This window comes from Siniperca chuatsi, linkage group LG18, assembly GCF_020085105.1.
Source record: "Siniperca chuatsi isolate FFG_IHB_CAS linkage group LG18, ASM2008510v1, whole genome shotgun sequence".
Taxonomy (NCBI): Eukaryota; Metazoa; Chordata; class Actinopteri; order Centrarchiformes; family Sinipercidae; genus Siniperca; species Siniperca chuatsi.
Genome location: NC_058059.1, coordinates 21,268,506 through 21,292,328, shown reverse-complemented (window position 1 = coordinate 21,292,328; position 23,823 = coordinate 21,268,506). Strand labels below are relative to the sequence as shown.

Here is a 23,823-nt window from a genome sequence, read left to right as displayed (position 1 = left end):
TTCTTAAAACTGTCCATCGTGAGTTCATTAATTTTATATAGAGCGCAATGTGGAGTACTCTTTTAAAAGAACTGTATATTATTTTATAGGATGATTGAGAGAAACAGAGTTCTTTTTTTTAACAAAGTGTGTTCAAAATTCTCATAGTTTCTCGACAACAAAGCTAAAGGTATTATTTCCGTGTCATGCCATCGCCTCTGCTGCATGTAGCAATCTGTTGGAACATAGCGAATATAAGGGTCATTGGCAGAGAAGGGGATTATGTTGTAGAAGTGGTTTTAGAAGTTTCTATGCACGTTTTGATACTTTGTATGCTGTGAGACTGGGTTGTCATTGGAATCCATTGTAAGTGCTGTGATTCCAAGCTACAACCTTTCCAGCGCCACCTTTCAAGCCTACAGGTGGTGAATGTTTGATACTCCAAAGATAGATTTTTGGTGGAGTAAGCCTTTAACATAAAATGCACTCTAATTTCCAAATGCATATCTTCCAGTATCCCTCCATCCAGCATCTCTGCACAGGGAATCCTCTGGACCATCCTGTCCCCCCCCTCCTCTGGGATCCATTCCTGAATCATTAAATCCAGCTAGGATGGCATTCCAGATCATGATATCCTGGAAATCTTATTAACAAGGATTTCTGTGTTTTCCTCTTTTTTTCCCCTCCCATTCTCTCTTTTGGATTTTGCCACTTTCTGTGATGATGTAACTTCCCCTACCCCTTTTAATCCCAACACCTCCTCACCTGGGAAATCTTCATTCCTCCTTCCATGGCTTCCTACCATCTTTCCCCCGGGAAGCGGCCGCATGAGTTACCTCGATATGTACGAGATGCTTCGCGACATGTCCCCTCCGCTAGGTTTGGGAAAGAAATGTCCCCCCAGAGTCGCCTATAAGGTAGAATTACTCCTTCCTCCTCCGTTCCCCTCTGCAGTCACTGCTGGTTCCCTGCTTCCACCTCTCAAACATATTCAGGCTTCTGTCAGTGTGTCGCAGTTGGTATCTTCTGGCCTGCTGTTGTGTTGTTCTTTCTGTTCATCTGTGATGCTTTGTGGGCTTGTTCTGCTTTGTGAGGGTTTGTTGTACACTCTGTTCATCTACTGGAGGGCCATGTAACACTTATGAATAAAAATAGATCAGAGAGCTGAGCAAAACCATAATATGTGACATATCTCCACAAAGTCACCTCAGTGAGAAAATAAGAGTATTGGTCACCAAAATGATAGCAACAGCTGCTGGTAGAAAATCAATGAAAATAAAATAAAATCCCAACTTATTTATTAATTTGGCCAAAGGCGTTATGTTTTCGGTCCCTTTTGTTTGTCTGTTTGGTAGCTGCAGTGATAAATATTTATTTATATTAATATTGAAACAAATGACCATGTATAATGTGAATGTCATTGTTATGTTGAACCCACAGAGAATTAACTCTGCAGCTCTTCTGAGCTTTTTAGCCTCTTTTGGCTCATAGTTTTGGTTTTACGGCAGTCTCAGTGCTTTCATCAACCTTGTTTACAGCAGCAGCAGCAGCTGTTTTCAGCAAACAAGCTCTGATTAACTCACTGTATGCTACCTGCCCAGCAGCAAATGACAGACAGAGACTAGCTGGATTAGAAAGTGGAACATCTAGCAGCTAAAGAGACAAATATTTTTGTCTGGAGTTTGTAGAGACTTAGCCCTATTTATGACTTCAGGAGTGTACGTTACTCTGTCATTTATTCACATAGTGTTCCCAATGCAAACCTTGGGGGTAAAAATCTTTATTTTTGTACCTGCTCTCCAGCGCAAGGTTGCATCTTCAAATGTTTTTTGTGATCTCACAGATGTCTACAGTCTGCTTGAAATGATAAAATATTTGTCCGGGGGCAAAACCAATGTTTCCACATTCTGTGCCAGGCACTCCTCTGGCCTGCCATAGGCTCATGCAGTGGACTTAACAAACATCCAGCGAAGAAGAGGAGCAAAGTGGATTTAAAACATTGGTCTTCCCTCTGACAATTATTTTATTATTCTGGGCAGACTGTAGACATCTGTGAGAGCAAGAACATATCTTTGAAGATGCAATCTGCTGGATAACTGGTATAAAATAACGTGAATGATTTTCTGCCGTGCTACAGGTATAGCTTTATGGGATGGCAACGCCATGACATTTTGTGCAGACATTCATGGTCCCCAGAGGATGAAGGCTACTGACTTTGGTGATCCCCTGACTTTTCATCTAGCACCATTATGAGGTTGACATATTTGGTTCAGAGTGAGATGTCTCGACAACTATTGCCATGAAATTTGGTGTATTCATGCCCCCCCCCGTAATAACTTTGTTGATCTTTTAAGTTTTCATAGCGCTATCATCAGGTCAAGATCTGACTTTGGCCAATACTTTGGTTTATGACCAAATATTTGCCGAACTACCACTGTTAGCGTAGAGCTGATGTTCTCAGCCTCCAGTGTAGTTTGTGCTATCTAGCATGTTAGCATGCTAACACCCTAAACTATGATGAACATCATAAATTCTTTTAAATTTAGAACACTTTCATATTCTCATCAGCTCCTTTCTCTGACTTGAATGAAGGAGAACCTGGCACTTTTATCCCATGATTATATATAAGACTTGTACACTAGTGAAGTGGGAGTCAAGTATACAACTCAACAATCCTCAGGTAGTCCCTGTGGGAGCTGCTTACCTCTTAGCATGCAGACTTAATGTGAGTGGTTCCAGTGCATGCACAGCTGTCGAAATGAATCACATTTAAAGCAGCCCTGCCCTTGCCCCAGTTAAAAATGTCTGGGTCTGACGTGGTCGCATCTCCAAATATAGCTCCTGTTTTTGTGAATCGACAGAGAAAGACATGAACAAAGACACAGAGAGAGCAGCAGTGCAATTGAGAGCAAGGCTAGTGTTTTTTCCCCACCCACTACTTTGCACTTGATGATCCGTGTTAACCTCCCTTCCTAATGAACACATCTTCCCCTGACAGTCACAGTTGTCCCTGTTACCCTGTTGTTTCCAGTTTTATGCTCCGACTTCAGGCTAAGCTTCACTCTCTTTTGAATGATCTTTCTTTCACCCTTCGCAAGGGATTTGCATCCTTTCTTCTCCTTCCTCTAAATTCACTGTGTTTACCTGAGTGTGTGCATGTTAAGTCTTTGTCTGCAAGCATGTGTCCTCTGTATATGTGCTTTTTGACTATGTGTTTCTTTATTTGTCTGATGCAAAAAAGATGCAAGACTTTCCATGCGTAGATGCTTTCCAGTTGAGGCACTTACTCCCCCTCCTCCTCCTGTTCCTTGCCTCTCATCTCTCCATCTCTTCTTCATCTGTATTGTTATGCTCCCAGAGTGAATATTCTTTCTGCTTTTCCTTATCTCTGCTTGAAGAAAATGGGAACTATCAGCTACAGTTTTCCTTTTTTGACAAATGTTTCTGATGGTTTTTGCTTTCACCTTTCATTTCTTCATTTTTTTTCTTTTAATTAGAAGTTCCATATCCAGTACATGTCTCTACCATCCCTCCAGCCTCACCGTGAATGTGGTGTACTAATTCAAACATGCATGTGTGTAGGAATCATTTCACTGCAGCATTGATCCAGAAGCCCTGCATGGCGTGGATTTATGCTGATCAGTTTCTAAATTTTAAAACGAATGCCTGATCAATTTTAAGTTTCATAACCTACTGTAGAAATGCTGATTGATTAATAATGATTGAGCCTCTGAGCTGCCTAGTAATTGTTACTAATCACTACTAGATGTTCGTACTAAACAGCAATGTAGGGCTGCCAGTGACTTTTTTTAGATTAATCAATTTATCATTTTGTCAAAAAAATGTCAGAAAATAAGGCAAACAGAGCTCAAGGCGACATTTTTAAATTGCTTGTTTTGTCCAACCAACAGTCCAAAACTTAATAACTTGATATTTAATTAATAGAAATTATTTTAGAATTTAAAACAGAAACAAAGCATCAAAGTCTCACACTGACGAAGCTAGAACCTGCAAATGTTTAGTTAATATTCTAAAACCAAATCAGGTTTAATTTTTCTCGATTCTAGTACAGTAACATATTCTTTCTTGTTTCAAGTCACAGACAGAATATAGGGTTGCCAGAATTTTATTATAAACAGAAATCTTGATACCCTTCTTATATGCCCATATCATATGTAATTTTTCCTCCTCTCCATACTTGATACTCCACTTTGGTCGTAAAGTGATCTAGACTTCAGGAAATAGGGGCAACAGTCCTCGTTCTTTGCAAAAATGCATTCTAAAGTTCAGCTAAAACTAATATGAGGCTTCAGCAGTTTGCTGACTTAGTTAGTTAGTTACTTCAGTGTTTCCTTGCATGTTGGGACACAATAAACCTGCACACGAATGCCATGTTGAAGATTCAGACTGATACAGCCTCATATTAGCTTTAATTAAGAATGCATTTTTGCGCCAAGCGAGGACTGTGGATTTTGTATCTTTTACAGTGTAGTCGTACTAAAGTGGGACATCTTTACGGCCAGTATGGAGAGGAGGAATGATTACAGCAACCAATAACTCTTTCAATATACATATGGTATGTGAGTATTGACTTGAAAAACAGTACAGAATATAATAGGTTCACATTTTTTTCAAGTCTATCTAAAAAAAAGTACAGTAACAGTTTGATGGCTAGTTTTCTGTCAGACTCTCATTCCACAGTTGTGTGTCCACCAGCAACCTCTCAGACCTGTAAGTCATTCTTTTCAGAATGAAGACGTGCTGCTGCATGTTGCCAGCAGCAGCGAGAGCTTCGCATGTTCACGGAGTTCACAGTGCTAAGCATCACTAGTTAATCATTCCTAAGCTTTTAGCAGAAGTGTGCTACGCTTCCAATGGATTTGCAATAGTCTCATAGCAACAGCAGCAGCCATAAACAGCACAGAGCTCCCTGCATTCGTCTGTTTAGTGTGTATGCCGGGCACGCAGGCTGAGGCCTTTGCATGGACTGAAAGGATTAATTGACTCATCGAGTAACAGTTTGACAGAAAATTAATTGACAACATTATTCCTAAATGAATGATGCATTTAACAAATGCCAAACATTTGCTGGTTCCAGCTTCTGAAATGTGAGGATTTGATGTTTTTCTCTATATTTCACATATGTTAATATTGTAAATTAAATAGCTTTGGGTTTGGGACTTTCTGGACAAAACTAGACACTTGAAAATTGTACTTTGGGATATTGTGATGGGCATCTTTCACTATTTTCTGATAAGTAATAGACTAAACGATTAATAGGGTAATCAGAAAAATATTCGACAGATTAATCATCAATGAAAATAATCATTAGTTGCAGCCCTAACATGTAACTCTGGAGGTTCTTCACCAGTTATTTTACATTAATGGTAAAGTTCCTTTGTATGCTTGACTGAAACAATACAAAAACATATTCATTATTATTATTATTATACAAAGCTAAAGTCTGAAACAACTATCTCTTAATTAGACTTGTAGTTACATCTTTAATCCAGTCTCCTTTCCCTGAGCGTTGATTGTTTGTTCCTGGTTCATGGCTCCTCCTCTTTGCTTCCATCCCTCCCAGCGATTGGTGAAGATGAACATGCCCATTGCAGATGACAACACGGTGCAATTCACCTCCACACTGATGGCCCTGATTCGCACAGCCCTGGAGATCAAACTGGCATCTGGTGAGAGACTAAAACTCCAAAATCCAGAATCCCTTGCGGCCGGACTGACGGCTGTGACGTTAATGTGAATGGCGGTGATCGCTCTGGTGCAGATTTGATGTGACATGTTTGTGGGTGCGTCCCCAGGGGTCCTGGCGCAGCGTTTGTGCGATGCTGACCTGAAGAGGGAGTTAAACCGAGTCTGGCCCAACCTGTCGCAGAAGACTGTCGACCTGCTGGTGACGCCACATAAATGTGAGCCACAGTTCTGTTTGGGATTTACTGGGCTCTTCTGAAACCCAGTTGTTTGCTTGTCACTTGACCTGTTTGTTTTTCGAGTTTCATCTTTTTAAAATGTTCTTTTTCATTTCTTCTTTCTTCTTTGTATGGCTGTGCACTGCAAACATCTCCCTCCTATCTAGTCATTTTTGTCTGTTAGTGAGTCCTAAAAGTCTTATTTTTCCCAAAAAAACAAACATATAATAAAAGCTGTACTGTGGTGAGATAATTGTAGCCTGTTTCCAGTCCAAAGTAATATGTTTCAAGAATTTGCTAAATTCAAGTTTCACTTTTTCTTGATTCTAGTTCATCGATCTGTCTCATTCTGTCTTCTTTTAAGATACTAACAGTCATTTATAGATATTTCTTGAAACAATTAATTTTTATTGGAAAGGAGCTGAAATGATCATACAACACTGGCAGTTTTTTGGGACACAACAATAGAGACAAATTTGCTTGGTAAGATGGAGATTTTTCTGTCATGTGCGTCTGCTTTCGAGCCCTAAAGCTTTTAGCTTCTCAAAACACAATACAAATCAACATTTTTCACAAATTTTCGAGATTCTAGAGAAGATTCTAGAGTAGTGTCTGTTTTCTTGATATTAGTGCACTGATATGCATTATTCTGGTTTCTTTTAACATACGGACACACACACATAAACAAGTTGAAAACAACACTTTGATGGTTCAGCAATAGACAAGCAGCGTTAGACAACGCACAGATGACTTAAAAAGGTGTAGATTGTTTACAGCGTGGTCCTTTGCACACTGTTTTTCTAGTAAACATGACAGTGCAGCTCAGTTCACACCCACACTGACCAGGCACATACCGTACATGCCCCCCCTCTCTGAGTTGTGCTTTGTTGCTCATCTGGTGCCATCTACTGCCCACATGGAGGAACTGTCTCTCACTCTGCTCTCTCCTCTAGACAATGAGCTGACTGTGGGAAAGTCTATGCAGCTCTAATGATCTTTGACTACTATAAGCAGAATCGTGCCAAGAGACTCCAGCAGCAGCATTCTTCAGGGGGGCCTCAGGTACAGCATGTCATTTTGCGTATAAAATGATTTTCTAGTGCTGACTAAACAAGACTAACATAACCCCATGATATTTTGATATTTCAGGGACACATGCATCAGGTTTCTAATTTCAAAGTTTTCAGCTTATTCTTTTTAGTCTTGTTTTTAAAAAAAATTAACTGAGCTGAATTAAAAGACAAATAGTCCGGTTTTTAGCATCATTAACCTAAGTTTTATTCATTATATCAAACTGAAGCTTTGTTGTGGCCAGATTTTCTTGGTTTTCTGAAATCATGAAGTCATTTTTATTTACCCATTTTTTATCAGAATTTTCTTTAAACCAGCAAATTTTTAATAAATTAGAGAATATTTACATTGTTTCCAGTATGGGATTTTTTTTTACCCTGTGGTAGTCAGAACAATGTGTATCTCACAACACATAAAGAACATTTCAAATAAATCTGCCAATGAGTTGAGAACATTTCACTTTATATATTAATTAATAGCAACATGAATTTCAAGACACTTATTTCAAGATGATAAAAAAAACGGAAACTTAGCTAAATAAGTCGTGAAGGCTGAATATGAGAGTAAATAAAAAAATGATATAAACTGGTGCTCTTTCAGTGTGTATACACTTCTTTATGATGCTACCTGAATCAAAATGTCAGTGTCAATGTATTGACTCCATTTAATGACACTTTTGCTATGGATCTGTCCTGCAGAGTAAGCTGGGGGCGTTGTTCCGTCCTGTGCTGCCCCTCACTCACATACTGGAAGTAGAACCGCCGATGTCCAGCCCCAAACAGCCCCTCCCACCCTACCCTGAGCCACAGGCAAAGCCAGAGGCACTGCCCACTACCACCACCACCGCCATCACCACCTCAGTTAACAGGGACACAATGTAAGTGACTGTCTTCTCTGTCAAATATAGTAATAATGATTTATACAAATTTAACCTAGATACATCCTTAGGAAAATTCCTTTTCTTTCCAGAAGAAAACACCAACCACATTAACAATCTGGATTGAAGGAGTCCATTTATCTAAGCAGGAACAGCGTTGCATTTCAACTTTACCGCATTGTATTGTATCTAAAACAAGCCAAAAAAAATTCTTAAAGAACAAATAACACTGATTTTACATGTTTTAGCCAGTTTACTACAAATCATGTACAATTTCCATTCATTTCTGTATAGTCTTAAAAGCAATCGGCAGTTGATTAGTATAATGCATCACAGTAAATGTTACATTATTGTTGTGAAAACAGTGAAGACTTTTCAAATCCATCTGCACTTTAAGGTACCCTGTAGAGTTTTTGACCACTAGTAGCACACTGGTAGTAGTAGTATTTTTTCTTCCGTTTTAGACGTAAGTACAGTGATTGTATATTGGTTGCAATCAAAATGTAGGCGACCTACACTCAGTACTGTGCCTGAATTCATCCTGTGTAGACAGCTCTGACGCTGCTGCTGTTGCTGCTCTGCTAGTGTTCGAATTGACTTGCATACTGCACAGACATGAATGGATACCGATTGCTGCCCAGAAAGTAGAAAAAAATTAAATTTGCAAAAACACTAGGGCTGCAGTTCACGATTACTTTCATTATCAATTGATCAGCCAATTATTTCCTCAATTAATCAATTGTTTGGTCTTTAAAACATCAGAAAACAGTGAAAAATGCCCATCACAATTTCCTAGAGCCCAAAGTGTCACAATCAAAATTGTTTTGTCTGACCAGCAGTCCAAAACCCAAAGATATTCAGTTTACTGTAATGTAAGCTGAAAATTCTCACATTTGGCAATTTGGAACCATAAAATGTTTGGTATTTTTGCTTAGAAAATCACATAAAGGATTAATTAATTATTAAAATAGTTGCTGATTAATTTTCAGTCGATTGACTAATCAAGTAATTGACTAATCGTTGCAGCTCTAAAAAACAGATGGTTTTATAAGGAAAAACACTAAAATGTTGTGCAAACATACCTTGGTTATTCAAAAAAACGGTCTTTCCTCAGTTTATATCTTATCCTACAACACTGATTAGCTGCCAATATTACAGTCAGAGCTCTTGTGTGTCTGTATACAGACTAAACCAGAGGAGTGCCATAAAACATTCCCAGTCCGGAGACGTTTCTCAGGCAGCACAGAGGCCCAAAGGCCGAAGGAAACTACAGAGAGGCCAGTCAGAGGATGTGCCATATTCCACCAGACCTCAGGTACAACGACACCAAGAAAACTCCATCATCTAAATGTTATTTTACATTCTAACTTTCTGTGAAGTCTACGTCATCTGTGTTGCCTTCATACATGCTACTTCTTCTTCTTTTTCTTTCAGGAATTGAAGCAGGTGGAGAACATTTCAGACACAGAGGGATATCCAAGCCTGGAAGGCCACTGCAGAGCGGCTTCGCTGCCCCGACTCAATGCTGAGTACTACGTAAGCTCTACAGTGCTCATGATGCCATGCCTCTTGTTTTACTGCTCACAGAAAAGATCGCTTTGGCTCATTCACAGTTGTTTTGTTTGACCTGCATTCTTGTGATGATATCAGGTTTGGAAAATCCAGACACTGTGGATACCTGCTGACCCGGACCGCGGCAGTCTGACAATTTCACTTCTTTTTTTTTATAGAGAAGGAAATTCAGGATAGAGATGGACTCAGCAAAGTGGACAACATAGATCTGTTGATTAATAGAATAAGAAAGTTGTTGAATTTCTGCTGCATACAAATGGAGAAAAGCTATCATGTTAGCCAGGGACATAAACTATGAAAGTGTGACTATGAAAACCTGCTGGTTACTTTATGATTTCTCTATAATACCACACTTTCATCATGACCAGCTTCACTATCAGAAACACACCCAGTGTAAAACCCAAAAGCGGGGAGAGCTGGCCTAGCTAGCTGCTTCCCCATACTTTCAGCCTTTATGCTAAGCTAAGCTGACCATCTCCTGGCTCTAGCTCCATACTTAACACATATACATGAGAGTGATATTGATTTTCTTATCTAACTCTCAGAAAGAAACTGACAAAGCATATTTCCCAAAATGTTTATAAGTTCATATCCACTGCAGTCCAAATATTTAGATATTTAAAAGGGAAAAGTCATTTAGGGAAGATAATTAATGCTTAGAATTATATTTTTAATGAATATAACAGCTGAGTTTTGCGTGACTGCAGTAATCCTTTTTTTTTTTTTAGTAATTTCACTTATTGTCATCCATGTTTAAATTTTTCACTTTGTTAGTCATTTTGTGAGTTACAGTAGCTGCTCTTCTCTGCTGCATATGGATGTCATGTCAAGATGATTTTTCTGTCCATCATTTCTTAGTTTCACCTGTCTGATCTTGTCATTTTAGCTTCGCTGTTTGCCTGTCTCTGTGTTTTTGTCCGTCTCTCTCTGTCACCCTGCTCGCTCTCACAACACTTAACATGTGCTTTCCTTATGTTTATGTTGCATTTTGATATCTCACTCTCTCTTTCTCTTTTTAAAGGATAAGGCTGGAGTTATTCTATATTTTTTGCTGTTGTCAACACATCTCATGAAAAGACCAAAACCAACAATGTGTCCATCTCTCAATACTTTCCGATTTCCCTACCCTGCCCCTTTGTTCCAAACGAGGACGTAACGCTTTAACAACTGCTCGCAAATATATAGTTTTATTTCTAATAAAGGCTAAGTGTTTCATAAAACAGCTGGCCACTTTAGTTTTTAGCAAATGTTACTCGAATAGGAAAAAATAATGCATTTGTCTGGGACTATTTTCAGCTGCGGATTAATACACATATTCGGTGTTCTAATGAGTATATACAGCAGCAGGACGGTGTGTATGGAACTGAGTCAAAATAAACTACAGTGTGTGTGTTCATGGTAATGAAGGTACATGTCAACCCAGTGCAACAGTGTGGCTCATTGATGTGTTTGTTAGTGGGATCAATTCATTGTTGGTTTTGGTCTTTTCATGCAATTTATTGACAATAAGAAAATATAGAATATCACCAGACTTATCCTTCTTGAGTCTCTGCTCTCTTCTTCTGTCTTCCCTTTCTCCTGATTTTGATGCCCACTGCTAATGTTTTGCCCACCTCCCCTCTTGTGTGTGCTGTCTGATAGCGGAGCCACCCTCGCCACGCCCCTGGGACCCACCTGGCAGTATGTACCACCTGTTGTGCCACCTCTCTCTTTCTCTTCTTCTTCTCTCGTCCTCTCGTCCTCCCCCTCTTTTTCTTCTTCTTCTCTCATGTCTGTGTTTGCCTCCATGTGCTCCTCTCATCTCAGTGCAGAGTTCATGCCCTCCCACCATCATGGACAAAGTGACCCTCCTACATATACAGTACACACTGGTCATTCCATGAAATTGCTGATGGACACATTACATGCAACACGCAAATTTAGATTATCCACAAAACATACCCAGATTCCATCCCTAGAAAAGTATTTGTATGTGTATCCGGGGTATTTCAAGCACTCTGTCCTGCTTTTCAGCCATTAACTACAGCAGTACAATACTACACTTTAGTAAAATGTGGTTGTGTGTATGTGAGTGTCGTTATGTACTAACGTAGTAGTGTACTAGTGTGTAGTTTTTTTGTGACTCGGTGTGTGATTGTGAAACAAGGCAGGGACAGTACTGCTGCTTTCTTGCTTTGAAATAACTATTTTCTTTCAACTACACCACAAAAACTCGTCCAGCCTTATCGGTCATTTGATGTTACTTTCAGTCTTAAAATCATATTGTTCATACATGAAAACAAAAGCAAACCAAACCGAAAGTCCTCTTGAATCTTTTACTGACCCTCACCTTAAGACTCTTTTGGAATTATTTCTTTACCATGGCATTTATTTAAAAAGTAAGATTTTAAGACTGCATACTAATGAAAAAAATGACTGATATGATGATATGAATATTTTCCGCAGTGTTGTGATATTGTTGTTCCTGACTGTAGCTACAGGCCAGGCTGTGGGGTAGGAACAAGAGGAACAGCACAACCAGCCTAAATCTATCTAATCTATCGTTTGTCATCTCGTGGGTAAAGATCCTTATGATATCATGACTAAATACATTTTTAGCACTAGAGGCTATATACTCTAGATAAATACTGATATATTTGGAAACTAAAATCCTGAAAAACTATTACCTAAAAGACATAATCTCAGCAGTAACCAGCAGGTGGGGTGGTAACTTAGCTGCTGTTCCAGTTCCCTATCACATCAGTTTGTTACCTGATAGCTGTACTGGTCAGTAAAATAAGAAGTAGGTGGGGTGAGTGTCAGTGTCCTCAAAGCATTAGTCAAAGTATTGGATTGGTGAAGATTTTAAAGGAATACACCACTGTATACTTAAAGCCGCTATAATCAATTAAAAGACAATGTGAAAACAATGTGAAACCCAACTCTGCAGCTCCTCTCAGCTTTGCTGAGCTATATGGTGAGTTTCAGCTCATTGTTTAGCTGTCCGGCCCACAACTTCACTGTCTTGGTTCACTATAATTGCTCTCATAAGCTGTTTTTAGTAAAAAAGCTCTAAAAAAATAAACCCTAGTACACTATCTGCCCGGTGAACATATTGGAGCATTTAGCGGCTAAAGAGACAGATATTTCCCTCAGGAGTTGGTGGAGACCAACAACAGAGAGTGAATAATTGACTGACATTCTTCAGGTGGCCAGAATCACGACTCCAAATTAATGATAATGATGCTCGGTGATTGCTGGATGTGTAAATAAGCAACTGCTAACAAGTTTGCTATTTCAATTTAAAAGGTGATAATATTGTGTTCACAACTTGTTTCCGCTGCCCCCAAGTGGCCAAAAATCAATCAGTTACAGGTTTAATGTTTTGAGTATCAAACAGCTGTTTTATGTCTCTCTTTGCAGAAAACAGCTGGGACAATGACATAAACAAGGCAGAAAAACAATGCCATATTACATACATTACCAGAAAATACAAGTGACTCGAAATGAAAAGGCATTACTTCTATTAAAGTCAATATAAACCATCTAAAATCAGACATGGTGCAGGATTTAGTAGGCTGCCACAGGCCTAAAATGAGGTCTGAAATCAGAGCAACACATTTTTCAGAGCCATCTTTCAAGCCTTTCAAGTGAGTGCTGTTTGATACTTAAAACATGTATTTTCAGTGCAGTATTCCTTTAAGTAAAGCATAATGTGCTGATTAGCAAGTATTAGCTATTTACAAAAAGATTACACTTCTTTCCAAGGTTAGAAGTGGTATGTCGAAAAAAGCAAAAAATGGCCATTGTCAACACTCCACTTCTTCTTTGTTCACTAGCAGAGATGCCTGCTAGCTTACAAATTATGTAAGTTTTGTAACAGTAAGTATTCAAGTTCTGTCACAGATTTGTATTCATTCTTCTCAAACTTTTCTTACATCTGTGCCTGGAGAAGAACGGGTAGAGCGTCGGTCTTAAGACAAAAGGTTGCCGTCCATTGGTTGTGTCATTTGTGTGTTGTGGATATTTTGGTGATCCAGTACAAGTGGTTTGGGTAAAACCACCACAGCCGCCCCCCTGCTCTACTTTCTCCTCACGCCTCTCCACGTTTACTCTTTCCCTCTCAGCCGATCGTCGACCTGAGTCCTATAAGACGCTCAGCGTCCTCGCTGACGCAGCAAGGCTACCGGGAGGTTGGGCTGAGGGAGTATGACCTGGAACGACCCGGCTTGGTCCAGCCATCAGCCAGGCCAGGGCAAGTCCAGGGCCAGGACAGAGTCCACCACCATCACCACCACCACCGCTGCCATCGACGCAGGGACAAGGACAAAGACAAGAAGCAGAAGTCCCTGGATAGATCTACATCAGTGCAACCGTCCAGCACTGTTGGTGAGACAAAAACAAACATATGATGAGTAAAGATTTTGAAGCGATACAGTGGATTCCGAAAGGCTTTTATTCATCATACTGTAGGTAATTGAACATAACACTGGACAAGCCCCAACATTACATGAAAAAATGCAGTGCTTCATTTCAATAAGAGATGGGTGCTGACACAGAGGACGACAAAAAAATGCAAGGTCAACCAACCAAAAAAGTTGAACCTGGATCAACTTTTTACACGCCATTTTGAACTACCCCTCAGTGTGATGTCACAGCTGGAAAAGCTGCATTCAGTATCTAACAAACTGCTAGATATGGTCAGCCAAACACACAGTGATTATTCATGAATAATCACATTATGATACTGAACTCCCAACAGCCTCTTTCAGTGAGTGTGGATCTCTGGAAAGCAAATAAAGTTTAGTGAAACAAGGCATTTACCCCCTTTTAAAGCTCTATGTGATAACTCGGCACAATAGTAGCACCTAGACAGAAGTTTCATACAGAGTGATAACAACATTGTTCTTACATTTTCTGTTCATAATAAACACAAAATCTATCACTTCCTGTGCAGCACTATAATATTGCAGAAGCTTACTTATAGTGAGACTATAACTAATGAAATAAAAAATAACACAATCTTCCTCTTACTAATAAAAAGTTGAATCCGTAAGCAATTAAATGCACCCTTACTCAATTCAGTACACTGTCACATTTCAGTTGTTTTATCACAAAAGTAAAACAAACAGTGAAAACACTTGTACCTCACCAGAAGACATGTTTGTTGAACAGGAAAGGTCATTTTTTGACCCTGGAATCAGTCATTTTGACATAAAAAATTCCTGACTCTAGCTAGTAATTGGACATTGAATTGGATTTTTTTGGTTTTGTTTGTTCTTTCGTCCTTGTGGTCCCGTTCCATTCGATCTCAGTCAGGCCGCCTGATGATGACGTCTTTAAAGTAAATGACTCAAGGGAATCTGAAGAAATTAAATGAAATTCAATGTGCTGTTATCCTGTAACTACCACTTGTGGCCACAGTGGCCGCTCTTCAGCTAAAAGTTCACATGCTTTGTTACATCCTTGGCGACTCACCTACAACACCAACAAAATGTTTAAAGTTTAACATTTTACTATAAATATGTCATCACGTAGAGCTTAAAAGTCTATTCAGGGGGCATATTTTAGGTTGTTGAGAGATTAATTCATTTAACACAGCAATATTAATTCATATAATACAGTGAGGAGAATATCCACATAGAAACTTGGCATCACTTTCGTGGAGAAGTCCATGTCAGGCTTTCCTAGTAGATCACTTGGATGTCTTAACGTAGCTGCAGAAATTCTTTATAGGATTAAAGTTCCATGATCGGGTTATGTAGGTGAAAGGGTTTCTGCTGCGCTTCAACCAGGGATTTTACATGTCAGGCTTTCCATCTGATTAGCAGAGAGCGTTGTGAGCTCTCAGAGGAAAATCTGCTTTGCTGTGGGAATTCTTTTCTTTTTTTATCAGTTGCTCCCTTTGTTCCCTCCGATCTTAACAGTTACATTTATAAAATGTAGACTGAGCTCTACGATAAGTGCTGGCGTGTCTGATCTGTCCACAGACTTTACACTTAAAGTGAAACGAGCTGTTTCACTTGCTTTAAAGGACTGTACTATCACTTTTGAATATTTTTCCCATCAACAAAAAAATGCACATGCTTTTCATTACTGCTTATAATTTGAAACACTTTTTATATAACTTTTATTTAATCAGGTAATCTCATTGAAATCAAAACATTATTTAGAGATATTTGGCAAGAGAGACCTGAGTACAGCAGAGAGAAAGAAAATCAAATATAACCAGACAAAACAAAAGGGTCGATACATACAACAAAAATAAGCAGATAGACAAAAGCGCATAACATACAAATAACCAGACATAATAGGAAGTAAGTTTTATTCCTCTTTTATTCCCTACGCCTGCCTGTTTATTCCCTGTGTATTTTATTGTTGTGTTTTATGTGTAAAGTACTTTGTAACACTTTTGATAAGTGCTATACAAATAAACTTTATTATTATTATTATTATTAGAAATGTAATTATAGTCAGATCGCGTGCCCTAATGATGGGGCCCTTTTATGTGACTGTGCTCATGGCTAGATTGGGAAAACCTGGGTTGACGTATCGAGTTGATAACCACCGTTGTGTGGTGAGTACGATATTTATCTCCTGTAATGAAACGCAAAGCACAATGATGAACTGCATCGAGTCCATAGTCAAGCACAGACATGATGGAAAGTTAGCAACGTTTTGGGTCTGATTAATGCAACTTAATACTTGTTCTGGTTATTTTTTCCAGCGTGCAGGGTCATGGTCATAGTCTTTGTTTGCCATCAGGGGTCGTCTGCTAGAGCTATTATAGCCTGAGAGCTGGTGGCTGGGTGTTTTTGTGTTAACACTGGAGGGCAGCAGCTGGGCTTTATTGCTGAGATAAAAGGCCACAGTGGACAGGTCCAGCACAGGGATTTATGGGTACCTCTTGGTGAGATAATAGAACATCCAGCAGCCCTCCCGACATCTATTAAAGTGAGAGAAACTGCAAGAGAGTGAAGGAGCGTTTCACTCCTCAAAGCTTGTCATTCTTGAGGCAGGTCTGACACATCAGAATGATGAATAGGCTTCTGTGTTTCTGTCATCGCAGTTTTAATCTGAAAACTGGAATTATTCCAGCACTGAAGAAAGTTCATTTCACCACAGTGCTTTGCTTTATGCCACACACCCAAGGTCGAGAAAGAAACACACACACACACACACACATAGATGAGCCATTTGCCTTTAATTAGAGGTGTCATGAAATAACTTGGAATTATATTTCGCAGTACAAAAACCTGATGATATGTATCATGGAACTAAAAGAATTATCCCAAATTATCACCTACAGTAAATCAATTGGCTGAGATATTTTTGCTTCACTTTGACCTCAGGAGTGGGGTCTCCGCCCTCATCGTTTCAATTCCACTCAAATCATTCCGACTTTATTCATCCTTGTAAGGGCCATTACTGTATATGCAGCTGCTCCATACCCAGGATAACACACAATACACAATACACTTGGGGGCAAGTTTAACACAACGCTAAAGCAATTAAAAATGGGGAACAGTCAATGGACCACAAGTTTTCACTGAAGTTGGAACAGTTTTAACTTCAGAAGATGTGTCTTTTACTAAATTTTGCAGAGCCCAGAGTAACTCTACCACTGTTTTGATTTGTTTATATATTTCCTTTGACTTTGTTTGCATTCATACTGCAGGCAAATGTTGCTTTGAACTTAGGGTGTGGGCCCAACTAACATGTTTGGAGAATGTTAGTCCAAACTAGTCTAGATACTTACTCTTTATCCTTATGAAGACATTCTTATCTGGGCATTTTTCATTGTTAAGTTTAGATTGATGGAGTGTATTATTGGTTTTGCATACTAAAACTATAAACTGACAACACAGTTTTTGACTAAGGAATAATAAATAAAGTTTTTCTACAGTCATAGTTGATTTTCACTGGAAGCCCTTATGTGTAAACTTCGGACTCTGGCATACCCCAGTGGTAGGACACTGAGACGAATAGTTGAAAACAAAATATACAGCACATTGCTACAACTCTTTGTTACTTACTTACTTTGTTACTGCCACCAACTGTCAATCAATGCAATAGTGTGAAACTGGCATCAGGAATGTGTATTGTGTCAACAGCATCCTCATGTGCGTACGTGAACAAAATGGGGACCCACTCGTAAAACATTGCTCGATAGGGCTACTACTGGTCAAAAACTCCACAGGGTATCTTGAATCTTAAACTATGTTGTAGAATAGATAGTTAATATGTGGTGCCTCCACTAATAGATGACTCCTTTGATTTGTGTTAATGTTACTGTAAGGCAGTTGCATTTTACAAACTCGACAAATACATTCAAAAGAGATGATGAGATAAGAATGACAGCTAAACGTACACTGTATTTTCTACCTGCTCTTTCTCATTTCATTTGATGGTACCATCCTCCAGGTTCGTTCACCGACCCTTCAGCTGAAGGTTTGTCCAGAGAGCGAGCGAGGGAGCGGGACCGCAGCCGGCCTCATGAGAGGAGGCACCACTCCTCAGCAGGAGAGAAGCAGCGCTACTACTCCTGTGAGCGTTACGGCAGCAGGGAGCAGTGTCACACCAAGTCTGCCGGTCCCAGTCGATCCACGTCTCCCGCAGAGGGACAGGACACTGGTTTGCTCAAACAGGTTAGTTCCCTGCCATGTGTGACTAAGCGATTACCAGCTAGCTCGTCCTGCACACCCTGCAGTCCGTAAGTATTTGGACAGTGACACGTTTCGTTGTTTGGGCTCTGTACTCCAGCACATTGGCTTTGAAATGAAAATAGTGACTATGAGGTTTAAGTGCTGGCTTTCAGCTTTAATTGTAGGGTGTTCACATCCATACTGGGTGAACAGCATAGGAATTGTTGCCCTTTTTATTCAGTGCTTCCAATTTTAGGACAAGCAGAACAATGATTCTAAATGGAAATTAAGAAGATTTTATAGCCAGATAGTGGTAAGATCTCATGATATGCATAACAATTTGTTTGTGTTTTATGTTACTTTATTTATAGTTTTTTTTTTACTTTATAGTTTGTCTTTACATATACAGTACATTTCCCATATTCTATTGAATCTGTGTTCTTGAATTAGAATATCTTGCGAGTGCAATATGTTATCTATATATTGTTTTATGTCAGAATAAAACCAAACCAAACTGTAAAATTGAGGAGATTATATATCAAAACAGCTACAATTATTACACTAGACCGTTCAAATAAAAGCTACAATTTGGAAATTTAAAGACCAGGCTTAACACTGCCCTCTCTGAGTGAAAGTTTCAAGCCTGTTTCACCTCTGACACAGCAGTGATGTCACGGTGTACTGACTCCACCAGGAGTACACTTTGACATCACTGCAGTAAGGTGAGGAGTTAAACTATTGGAGGTCAGATTTTCAGGTTAAGTTGCTCTTTAATCTCCAGTGTGTCCAACACAACTAAAAATGTTCCTCTCCTACTTACAGACTCGCTGTATGTGAAGAAATGCCTTTCAGGGATGCAAACACAATATTGTGATCTAAGTGCTCTAAAATTCTCCTAAAAAGCTCAAACAAAGTATTAATAGAGGTGATTTTGTATCATTTTGTTATATCATTTATATACCATTTGTTTCCTCAGCATGGTAGCAGTGTGGTTAGAGCCGGCCTTGTAACGCTCCCCTCTGGCTCGAGCACTCCGGGCCGTGGTCGCAGGCAGCTCCCACAGACGCCCCTCACCCCTCGTCCTGCCGTGGCCTACAAGACCACCAACTCCTCGCCTCTCCCACCCGGTGCCAGCACTGCTACGATGGGGCACCAGACTCGCTTTAGCCGTGGCCTTTCAGAGCATGATCGCTTATTCGGGGGCCACGACGAGTCCCTGATACCGGTCACCCGCATCGGTTCGGACCCTAATTTAAACCGGCAGCCGCAGGTCACTTCTCAACAGGCCCTCCTTGAAGAGGCAGAGGACTTCCAGGACACTGTGAGCAGCCACGGAGGGGGACGCTCTGCCAGAATCGCTGCCTCCACCACAGCCTCAGCTTCACACGGAACTGCTGCTGTGCCCGTCACAGCGCCCACCATGCAGGGCCGGGCGGGGGTGGTGCCTAATGGGTACCACTTCACCCTCGGGGTCAACTCTGCGTCTGGGCCTGGGAGCCGAGGAACAGGAAGTTTCAGGGAGAGGGAGGAAGAGGACTGGTGCTAACATGGCAGAAAACTGTATAGCTGAGGATGGGGCAGTTTATCAATGTTGTACAGCAAGCACGTCAAGGCCAATGAGCTGACAGGAAGCCGGCAGATTTATACAGAAGGAAAGATATTGAGGAAAAAGCCAGTGGGAAGTGCTGTAAAAGGGGATCAGAAATCATTCCAGCTTTGTAGTGTTACTCTCCTTTTTTATACAACAAACTCTTTAAGGAAAAAAGATACTGGTGACTTTTACTACCCCCCTTTACTTGCACTGAAACTATAGCACATGTGAAGACCCTTAAGTATTTTGCCTTGGCCTGTAAAATCAGTGTTGGAGCAGAAGACAAAAGCCAAAATCCCCTTATTCTTTGAGTGAAACTATGAACTGTGTTTCAGACTGATCTGAATGCCTCATTCCTGGCATTAATATGGCTGCTCACAACACTGTTTTTATTTTTGTATGTTTCATTTCTTTATGTTTGCCATGTAGGTGAGAGAAGAGTTTCTACTTGATCATAGTGATGCTACCACCAAATTATGTTCCTCTCTTTGGACTTTTTCTTCATCAGCTATTATTTTGTGGTTATCACCGAATTCTGAACCAGAACAGATCTTAAGAAAACAAATTTATTTAGGTCTTAAACTTCTGCCATGACACCTAACGGACACAGTGAGTAATGTAACAAAAATGAAACAAATGGATGGGTTAGAATACGTCACGAGCCAAGTTTTCATGATCACATTTTTGTAAATTGTACCAGATGTACATTGTACCATGAGTGCACATAGGGACTAGACATCTCTTTTATGACGTTATGTGGCTGAATACTAAGTGCCTCGTTTTCCAAAATGTATTAAGATGCAGCCTGGTCAGATGGACTTGAATATACAGTAGAGGATGTAAGTATGTACACAGCTGAGAAAAAGTGTAGAGAACAAAGTTTGAATCTGGTATAATGGACAGAATGCAAAAAAAAACAACACATTTTTTTGTACTGAATCTTGTGGTAGGTAAGTTGGAATTACAGATCCAAAGTAAGCAATGTAGTGCATGCCAGGGTCTTGAACTTGTCAAAAAATAGTGTCTGTACTTTTGCTTAAGGGTGTGTGGTACGCATTTGCCTTTCTCTTTCAAATATACTGCCAGTCAGTTGGTAGAAATGGTCTCTGAATGGAGAAAAGTGCCATTTTTTTTTCTAATCAACAAAAAAATCTCATTCAGAAACACTTGCCTCCTCCATACAGTATATATCTCATCTCTGCCATATTTACCCATATTTCATGGGTTTCCTTTCTTCTTATATCTTTCGTCTGAGAGCAGCACTGTGTGAGGGTTTGTAGGTGAGGTTACCTGTGTGTGTATTCACAAGTACAATAAAGAACTGTGTTGTTTGCTGCTGACTGTTGACTTAAAGTAGGGCTATGCAACAAGACGACACTTCATCTGCCCTGTAGCTTTACCCTCCGGAATCTCCAGGTTCAGGCTTTAGTGTGACTGCGACCAAATTTTACATTTATGTATGAAGAGTTGTAAATTGTAAATGTATTATATGATGTACAGTTAACTGACAACACACACAGAGGCACAAATGGTATCAAAGCTGATGTGAATCACGGGGCATTTTTGAGGTTGGCAAGTTGACTGCATGACGCCTACCCAGATAGAACCGCCCAAAATATAAAACTGTGTTCTTTCCAGACTTGGGTCAAGTATTTTTAAATATTTTTTTGTGGTTTTTAAACTTGCTTAGAAAACCAGATAAATATAATTAATAGAGTGGTTTCAGTGTGAGGTATTCTGTCTATAACAGAAGGCTGAACTAACATTTTTGTGTCATTAATATAGTTCCACAGGAGCCTAAAAGACCAGTACCAAGCCTGTACCCATGTCCTTAAGAGCTGACCTGGTTGAGCTGCCAGATTTGAGACCCCAGATCTGAGGCTATGTTTTGCTTAGTTTCATCCATTTCTGATCCATATTCTATAGTTTTGTTATTGTCAACAAATCCCATGTGATAGTCTGTCTTTCATTATTTTCTGATTTCCCTACCCTGTCTGTGGCACTCAGCCCCAAGCCCATTGGTGCCTACTGAAACCGTAAATCTTTTAAAAATGAGTCACAAATATGTAGTTTTATGTCTAAAAAAGACTCAGTAATTTCTGTAAAACAGCTGGACACATAGTTTTTAGCAAATGTTACTTAAAGAGGAGTAAATAGTGCATTTGTTGGGGACTATTTTCAGCTGTGGATTAATACTCATGTGGTGCTATAGTGAGTTTTTATGACAACCAGAAGGTGTATGTGGGATTGACTCAAAATAAACTACAGTGGACACATTCATGGTAATAAACTCTGTCTGTGGCACTCAGCCCCAAGCACATTGGTCCCTACTGAAGATGTAATATCTTTGAAAACTTATCACAAATATATAGTTTCATTTTTAAAACATGTTCAGTAATAAACAGCTGGGCACTGTAGTTTTTAGCAAACGTTACTCAAACAGAAGGAAATAGTGCATTAGTTGGGGACTATTTTCTCTGGGAATTGGATGCTCCAGTGATTAATTATGGGAAGCAGGACGGTGTGTGTGGGATTGACTCAAAATGTGTGTTCATGGTAAAGAAAGCACATGTCACCCAGTGCAACAGTGTGGCTCAATGATGTGTTTTTAACTGTTTCTTAGGAACAATAGAGCTCTATGGCACAGAGGAATAAGCTACTTTATGTAAGGCTTTGTATACACAGACAATACTTGTTAATAGGATCAATTCATTATTGGTTTTGTTTTTTTTCACGGGATTTGTTGAAAATAAGAAAAATGTAGAATCTCACTAAGCTTAACCTTTAACACATGATACAGTTGATTGACAGACAACATTTAGATTTCAATGAAAGGTAGGTAAAGGTAGGTGATTGGCCAAAGAACAAGGTAATCTATTTTAGTGCGGCTCCAGGATTCTATTAAAGGATTTGTCAAATTGTGTGTTAGGGATTTTTTTTTTAACACTGAGCTTATGGACCTATCTGAATAAAACAAATGTATAGAAGGATTATCCATCACTATGTGTATTTTGAATAAAAATACAGATTCGAACAAAATAACAGACTTCTAGATGTCTACATCTCTTGGTGCTCTTTGTATTGCCCTGGCTTGACTCTAAGCAAGTTCATGAACATGTACATTATTTGCAAATATTATTTGATCCAAGTCTGATAATTTCCCTGTGTTTTAATTTTACTTCCTAGTGTCTCATATTTTGCAGTCTATTTGATGGATCATCTAAAAGGAGACATTTTAGACTTTAAAGCAATAGGGTCTAACTGTAGGCATGGCGCTGTTCTTTGTAAAGGTAACACAATAGATTGCTTGTCTTCTGTATGTTTCTGTAAGTTGCCATATTGGAGCAGAGGTTTGTGTTCAACTCTACGGTACCTTTCTAAAAAGATCTTTCATTTTCAAACTTCCAACGAGCCCAACATGAACAGGGTGCCAAGTTTTCCTCTTACAGTTTTACTATGGCTGCCCCCTCTGGACATGTCCTGTTTGCATGTTCTGAAATGAAAATGTGCATGTGCAAAAAAAAAGAGGCATTGTTTGACTTCATTCAGTCCATGATTTGTACAATTTGTTTCCTGGTTGTATTTTCTGATTATCTAAACACACAATGTATCTGTTTCAGGTAAAGAAAAAAGAAAATAAACGAGCTGATTAACATTTTATCATAGAACCACCAAAGTGGAAACAAGACTCTTTCTCAGAAAAGATGTTCCGGAGTGGCTGAATCCTTCGCTGCCTGATCTGTTACTTGACTGTCTCTCCCAGTCATTTCGACTGTACCTATAGATTTTGTATGAATATAAGTCATTGAATAAAGAGGTATGATTATGAAATTGCAAGATGTAGATCCCTGGAGATTGTGTTGAAATGTCTTGTGATTGGGGTTGGGTTTTGACAGAATTTTACTGAATCTGAATCCAGTATTGAATCTGTTACTCCATGTTCCTTATTGAATCTTGTTAGGTGTAGCTTTCTGCAGTTTAAGTAACAGCGGTTATAAATAGGAGAATTAAAACACAAAGTTTTACATTTCAAAACAAAAATTGAGTGTTGCCAGATAAATTCTCAAGACTACATTGCTTTTTGCCAAAGAAAAAGGAGGAAAATATTCAGTAAGAGAATTGTTAGACTTGGATCTTAATGAGTCTTGGTGTTTAATCAACTGGGAACTGATTCAGATGAAATTA

At 39.4% G+C, this 23,823-nt stretch overlaps 1 protein-coding gene across 1 annotated transcript in view; it reads left to right on the top strand.

Annotated features, from left to right (window-relative positions):
- cacna1bb (calcium channel, voltage-dependent, N type, alpha 1B subunit, b) overlaps positions 1-23,475 on the top strand; it is a 178,772-nt gene extending 155,297 nt beyond the window's left edge. The window contains 11 exon segments of the mRNA XM_044173254.1: positions 5,564-5,669; positions 5,796-5,903; positions 6,857-6,868; positions 6,871-6,965; positions 7,673-7,851; positions 9,037-9,166; positions 9,286-9,387; positions 11,065-11,103; positions 13,530-13,791; positions 17,827-18,050; positions 19,024-23,475. Of these exon segments, the coding sequence (XP_044029189.1) occupies positions 5,564-5,669; positions 5,796-5,903; positions 6,857-6,868; positions 6,871-6,965; positions 7,673-7,851; positions 9,037-9,166; positions 9,286-9,387; positions 11,065-11,103; positions 13,530-13,791; positions 17,827-18,050; positions 19,024-19,593 (1,827 nt within the window). The 3' untranslated portion in view covers positions 19,594-23,475.
- The last annotated feature ends 348 nt before the right edge of the window (positions 23,476-23,823 follow it).